This window comes from Magallana gigas, chromosome 8 (genome assembly GCF_963853765.1).
Source record: "Magallana gigas chromosome 8, xbMagGiga1.1, whole genome shotgun sequence".
In the NCBI taxonomy this organism is placed as follows: Eukaryota; Metazoa; Mollusca; class Bivalvia; order Ostreida; family Ostreidae; genus Magallana; species Magallana gigas.
The window spans coordinates 40,802,318-40,809,959 of NC_088860.1; the positions used below are offsets into that span (position 1 = coordinate 40,802,318).

The 7,642-nt window shown below is 34.4% G+C and overlaps 1 protein-coding gene across 4 annotated transcripts; it reads left to right on the top strand.

Moving 5' to 3' along the window:
* Nucleotides 1-3,614: 3,614 nt before the first annotated feature.
* Nucleotides 3,615-7,642, top strand: LOC117689710 (E3 ubiquitin-protein ligase TRIM71-like). Of its 4 annotated transcripts, none has more exons than XM_066069450.1 (3): nt 3,615-3,810; nt 3,925-4,096; nt 4,479-7,642. In XM_066069450.1, exon 3 carries the CDS (start codon nt 4,520-4,522, stop codon nt 6,188-6,190), a length of 1,671 nt encoding a protein of 556 aa, XP_065925522.1. In that variant the 5' UTR covers nt 3,615-3,810; nt 3,925-4,096; nt 4,479-4,519; the 3' UTR covers nt 6,191-7,642. The 4 variants fall into 4 exon arrangements, with proteins under 4 accessions (XP_065925522.1, XP_065925523.1, XP_065925521.1 ...); XM_066069451.1 differs by having other exon boundaries at nt 3,616-3,810; nt 3,925-4,092; XM_066069449.1 differs by having other exon boundaries at nt 3,617-3,814; nt 3,925-4,123.

Genomic DNA, 7,642 nt, shown 5'->3' on the forward strand with positions numbered 1-7,642 from the left:
CTGCAACAACTGTATAACACTTTTTTGATTCAACACCTAAGATTTTGTTTGTTTCAAATCTAAAAAAAAAAATTGTACTTACTTATAAATAAAAACATTTTTCTCAAATCTAATTACGTGCAAAATATACTCAAAAAATTATAAGATGCTGTAAGCTATCACTGGCCCATCAGTGATAGCTCTCTCTCTCTCTCTCTCTCTCTCTCTCTCTCTCTCTCTCTCTCACACACACACACACACACACACACACACACACACGCTCATAAATATTGTTGGTAAAAAAATGTACTTTCTTATAAAAAAAACATTTTCCCCAAATCTAACTCAAGCAAAATATACTCAAAAGTTTACTAGATGCTGTGAGCTATCACTGGCCCATCAGTGATTGGACTCTCTCTCTCTCTCTCTCTCTCTCTCTCTCTCTCTCTCTCTCTCTCTCTCTCTCTCTCTCACACACACACAAACATGCACACGCTCTTAAATATTGTTGGTATGATTTTTTTATTGAAAGATAAAACTGCAAACTTATCTACCTTAAGAATTTACATCTTGAAATTCTTCATATGCCTGCAAATATTTTTTGGTCATTTGGTGGATATGTTACGGACATTAAGGAGTGGATTAAAGAGGCCATTAAGCTCGGTCAGGCGATCGGGGACACCAGTAAATACCACACTGAGTTCTCCTACACTGCTGGTTATGACAGTCCATTCCGATTCCTCAACAGACACAATGAAATCTGGTTCATCGCCAAACAGCAATAGACATTTGCAACAATATTTAGGTCTGGAGACAGAATAAATTGTGCCCATTTCCAAGAAGTTAACGACAATCATTTAAAACAAGAATGTATCAAAGACTAAAAAACAATTATTAAGATTTTAACCTGACTCTTTTCCTTTAAAACGTAACATTTTCTGCATATGTTAAAGTGGCCTCTAATGTTTATTAGATTCTTCAATCTTATCAAGAAATTGATATTTATAGATACTGATATGCATATCAGTTGAACAAGATACCAGGTGCATACTTTTAATGAATTGATTTGAAGTAGGATTTGATAGATGGAGGACAATTTCTCAATTTAGCATGACGATCTAAGTAACTTGACTCAAATATATACATATTGTAGGTTTATATTCAAATGCACTATGCAAAATGCCCCAGTGGGGTATTTCTAAATGCAACTTTTGTATATATACTTTCCACGCATATCCATGTATTTTGTGTAGTGTATTTGTTAAAACATAGATCTGTTCAAAACATTTGCATAATCATCATAGAGATTTTTGTAAACTTTTTATATGCATTGTTCTATTTTCACGTTTTTGGATATTTATTTCTAAATGCTGCAATTTTTTCTGAAGTGTTGTGATATATTTTTTCTTCAAATAAAACAATTTTGTACATATGATTTTTTTCATTTTCCATTTCATGAAAAGGGAAATAACTCTGTACTGCCAAATTGATTCTAAGGTGTAAACTTGGTATTGCAACAGGCATATAATTTGAAAAAAAGTGTGTGTCTTAAAAATCATTTTCTCTGGAACCCTACTACAAGAAACACCAATACATGTATTAATACACCAACACTAAAACAGGTCAATACTGGGGCTCCAAGAGGGTCTCAACATTTTGAACTTTAATATAAAAATATATATAAAAATGATTTAAAACTTCTGAAGAACAAACATGCTAATTGTAGAATTACTACACATTGTCAAGTATCCTCAGATAATGGAGATTCTAAAGAGGGGTTCAAAGTTCAACTTTGAAATGGATAATGTTTATAAATCTTCTCTAGAAATACAATGTTACAATTTAAGAGATGACTCAATATTACGCAAGCATCTTCAGATAGTATTGGTTGTACATACTCTAAACAATGACTCTCAGGCCAAAACTGGGATCCCATGAGGGGTCAAAGTTGAATCTAGAAACACATAAGAACTGCGATTATTACAATTTGTGTGATTAAAACCACAGACTCCAGGTTAATATTGGGGCCCCAAGAAAGGATTGAAAGTACAACATTCAAATATATTGGGGAAAATGTTTAAATTCCTCCTTCAATGGACTACAATGCTGGTAAACTTTGTAAGATTTCTATGCAATTTATGACCTTGAACTTAACCTTGGGTCAAAATCATGAAACACCCTCAGGTCATAAGCAATCTTTGGGTAAAATGAGAACTTTCAATGATTCTGCATAAGACAGATTTATAATATACACTGGACACAGATTTTGCATTTTTCCTTCAAGTGACCTTGAACTTACCCTAATAACCTTGAGTCAAAATCATGACACACCAGGTCATAACCAATCTTTGCAATCGTGTGAAGTGAGAACTTCCAATGTTCTTCTAAAGAAAGATATGGACTGGACTTGATTGCTCAGACAGACAAACGGACAAGGTGATTCATATTAACGATTAACACCCACTCCTCCAAACTTTGTTTTTCGGAGGGGGGGGGGATAAAAATCTTTGAAAATCTCTTTCTTTTTTGTTTACTGCAACTTTTAAATTTGAAAATAAACACCCCATAGAAGCCTACTTCATTTGAATCTTTAATACAATCAATGAATTCATGGTTTTTTTTACATATAGTGATTATTTTTTAAAAGTTTGAAAACCCAAACTGTACAATTCTATTGCAATATAATACTATTTTTTTTTTGTTTTTTTCAAATGAAACATGTTAATTTACATGTAAATAATTGCTTGAAAATTTTTATAATCCACCCTTTCTCATTTGCAGTCTGGGATTAAGGTACCTCATTACATCAAGACTTATACTTTATGCTATCTATCTTATAATAAAGTAAATTTGAGAAAACATTTCAAGGTGTAGAGAGTCACCTCAATATAACAAGTTTCACAGAATTACTTGACTGTACCCGGTAATTTATTAACCTGAGTAATGTTGCCATAGAATTGTTTTAAAAAATGCATCAATTCATTTTTGTTTTGCATATATATGCTACAAATATATCGCTACAGCAGTTTTCTATATTAATTTAATGAGTTATAAAACTTTCAAGACCAAAAAAGTAAAAATAAAACTTGATTAGCCCATCATTGCTCTCTCTATTCTTTGGAAAAATACTTATTTCTTTGGTGCAAAATTATTAATTGCCATTGCCCCCATAACAAGTGTATACAGCTAATATCCATAACTCTTCAAAACATTTTGGTATGCTAGTTTAGCCTCCAAACTCATAATAATCATTTGGGTACACATGCCTATGCAGGTATTTCTCTATATTTGTTAGCTGATGATGGGAATTGAACCCATTCTTCATTCTGACAATAGAATATGTGCACCATTACACCACACCAGCTTTATCACATGTAGCCTCAGCATAAATTGGTGTTTCTAAGGTACTGTAAGCTGATTATTAGATATCAGACAAGGTAATTCCAATTTAACCCCCCCCCCCATCCCTCACACGCACACAACAACTTTTTCTTGTCAATGAATTCATTTTAATAAAAAACTATAGCTAAGCTAAAAGATTTAATATTGTATATGTATCTACATACATTTTCATCAAATAAAGAATGCTATTTCTTTTTAAACCTCCTAACAATGTGCATGTGACCTAGATTCTAGAGTACTCAGATATCTGATTTATCTGTCCTTGTCATATTACAGGGGTGTACCTGACATTTAAATCTGAATCACGTGATCCTGTACAAGTAGGTGGACCAGGAACAATAAACACCTGCGACCCGCCATGTTGGATTTTTGAAGTTTTTCATGGTGGAAGTTGTTCTAAAATAATAAATTCTGGCAGCCTTTGTACAAGTAGGTAATATTTTTTACTGTAATACATTATGAAAAGATGATACTGATTAATGGACAAAGACCATCTGACATGATGATTCCTATGACACTTATTTTCTACAACCTTAATTCCAGAGTTCAATACAGCTGAGAACAAATTGCTGGTATATTGTGCTGACAAAGGACAACAATATGTTGTCTACATGTAGATTGTGGACATGCAGAAAATGTTGCAACTTTAACTGGTAGCTATGGGACCGAACTTAGATAAAACATCCAGATCCCGCCATGTTGGATTGTGACGTTTGTTAGTTTACCAGTTAATTTAAATTGAGTATAAGTTCTTCAACTGACTTAAAATTAATTTGAAATTTGCATAGTCTTTTTGCTGAATGTAAACATTAAAAGATAAAAAAAACAGTTAACAAAAACCTTTATGATCCACTATGACCTTCAAATAAAATAACATGTTAAATATTAGTACATTTAATGTACATGTATAATACAATTAAATATTCAAAATACATGACATTTATGTACTGCCTAAAATTGTTTCAATGCATTTTTAATATACTTGTAAATCTGTCTGTGTAATTTCAACATGCATGGTTACATGTCCCATATTATGTGTAATTACATGTTCCATATAATATGTATTTACATGTTTCATATTATTCTTTTCTGTTCAGATAAATGCCCTCCTAAATTTTAAAGAAAAAGTCCGCCGACGATGGACCCCAGGACCAGTGCCCAGGATGTTGTACGCTGCACCCTGTGTCAGTACTCTGTGGCCCCCATGTACTGTGAAGTTTGTCATATACACCTGTGCAAAGACTGTGTAGAGATACATTTCTCTGATTCCTCTAAAGTCCATAAAGTGGTGTCACTAAAACAATACTTAACCACTCTGAACTATCCCAAGTGTAGGAAACACCCCACCAAACAATGTGAACTCCACTGTGAACAATGTGACGTTCCTATTTGTGCACAGTGTATTTCTGGGGAACATTTAGGACATAAACCAGTTGATATTTTAAAAACTTTTGAAAGCAAATCAGAAAAGTTGCTTAAAGATTTGCAAGAATTAGAAAAATCCCTTTATCCTAAATTTAAAGAAATTGCATCCAACATCCCAGTGCAGAAAGTTGATCTGAGTAAAAACTCCCGGAAATTGACAACAGCAATTGACAAACAAGGAGAAGTCTGGCACAGAGAAATAGACACCATTATCACAAACCTGAAATCTAACGTGGAGGAAATGGAATCCAAACACCTGCCCATCCTAAATAAACAGGAAAATGAAATCACACACACCATTTCTGAAATCACACAGACTATTGCTGAACTGAAGAAGTTACTGAACTCCAAAGATGTCTGCCTTGTCTCCGAGTACAAATCAAGGAACGCTGAGTTCAGAAGATTGCCTCCTAAAATAAAAGTATCCTTACCAAACTTTAGGCCACAGAAAATCCACATAGATCAGCTGATTGAACAGTTTGGTTCTCTGTCAGCATTATCTTTTACAGCAGAGAAACAAGACTACAGCATGCTGCCCCAGGGAGCCCAGTCCTCTCCCCCCGACCGGTCATTGATGGATGTACCCCAGGTCATCACAGCTATAGACACAGGGTATGAATATCTATATATATACGGTGTGACCTGTGTGAATGATACAGAAGTATGGACGCGTGGTGATGACAACATGATGAAACTCTTCAACCTGCAGGGAGAACTAGTGGAGTCCATCAAAACCAAGTCAAGGAACTGTCCACAGGACATAGCAGTGACAAGGAGTGGGGATCTAGTTTATACTGATTACAATGATAGAACTGTGAACATAATGAAGAATACACAGATACAGACAGTGATCAGACTACAGGGGTGGAAACCTCACGGTGTCTGTAGTACCTCCTCTGGTGACCTCCTGGTTGTCATGAACAGTGATGATAATAAACAAACAAAAGTTGTGCGTTACTCTGGCTCCACAGAGAAACAAAGTATTCAGTACGATGACAAAGGACAACCTCTCTATTCATCTGGTAGTTATAAATACATCAGTGAGAACAGGAACCTAGATATCTGTGTGTCAGACCCTAGAACCCGTGCAGTAGTGGTGGTCAATCAGGCCGGGAAACTCCGGTTTACCTACACTGGTCTTCCCTCTACTACCAAGGAATCATTCTATCCACTCGGCATCACAACAGACAGCCAGGGTCGGATCCTGACAGCCGACCGTGACAACCACCGTATCCACATCCTGGATCAGGACGGACAGTTCCTCCGCTACATTGACAACTGTCATTTACTGACTCCATTGGGTTTATGTGTGGACACCAGAGACAACCTCTTTGTGGCTGAGAGGGGCACAGGTAGAGTGAAGAAAATCCAATATTACATGTAAATCAATGAACTGTATAAATTAGATGTAAACAAATGAACCAAGTATTCATTACATACTGTGTGTGTAAAAACATGCATGTAAAGAAACTGTTTACATCTGAATATATACGGTGTATAATAGATAGGATTACTGTGTGTTTATAATGTGCATACGGTCAGTATTGCAGATAAATTACAGATATACATGTAACAAGAGGGCCATGTCAATGTTCTGCAATGATCATTAGCTTCATATCTCATATAAAACATGTATCACGTGTTAACAACCTGACTGTGTCTGTTGGATGTAAACACATTGTTTGACTGTATTTATATTACATGTAGGTTTCCATGTATTTAATTATTGTATGTTGGCAAACTATGAGCGTTTATATGATATGTTATTTTATATATAAACAAATTGTCCTGTCACATTACATGTAGACTGTCAATATTCTTGTATAGTATATGTAGACAAATAGACTGTGTTTATGTCATTGTTACCATGTGTATTAAATGACTCAGTATTCATACTGCATGTAAACAAACTCTGTTTATTATTAGATGTATACAAGATGACAGTTTATCTATAACATGTCAACAATCTGTGGGGGGTTTTTTAACATGAAAAATGTAATGGTCTATATATTTATATGTTACATGTGGTTATTCAAAAATTCTGTTACATGTATTAATGACAAAGGTTAATGGACATGTAGCACTCAATTCTTCACCAGCAATGGAGCGAGGCCACAAAGGGACTGAGGCCCATTCCTTATAAAGAGGAGTGGTACAAGTATATTAACCCAAGTAGAATTCCAACTGTCTTAGCTAATTATCATTACTTACCTTTAAATCTTAAGAATTAGAATAGTCGTGTGTGATATTCTAACAGCCTTGTTTTCTCAGATAACTATTCAAACTTCAGAAAATCCACATCTAATATATTTAGGTCCTTGTTGTTTTTTCTGGGGGGTTTTTTGCTGAACTAATCAGATGTTTCTGAAAAATGATATTAAATAGTGAGTATATTTACATGATGATGTTTTAAATGTATTTTTGTGAGCTTTCGTTAATAAAAATTTAAACCAAAGAAATTATATTTTCAAATCAACATATTGACTATTAAATATGGTATTCAATACACGAGTTAAAAATGTCATTAATGGTATCTAATAAGTGGATGACTCTCTCTCTCTCCTTAATGCACAGGCCTCTGAACTTATATCAAAAAGCCATTTAATAAATGTCTGGTTAAGTTGATATATATACCCTTTAAATAAAGACATACACCAGGTACACAACAAGTTTTTTACCGACGTAGGCCAGTGGCAAGAATATGTAAACAGTTACGCTTGATTGCATCTATACTTTGGCGCATTTGAAACCTTTGGAGTTATAGAACACCAGTTAAATCAATTTTGGACACAGTTCAGAATGCTATTAAAGGTCAATTAAGCACTGCAAATAAAAA

Coding starts and splice junctions, on each gene's coding strand:
- LOC117689710 (XM_066069450.1), top strand. CDS start 4,520: ATGGACCCCAGGACCAGTGCCCAGGATGTTGTACGCTGCACCCTGTGT.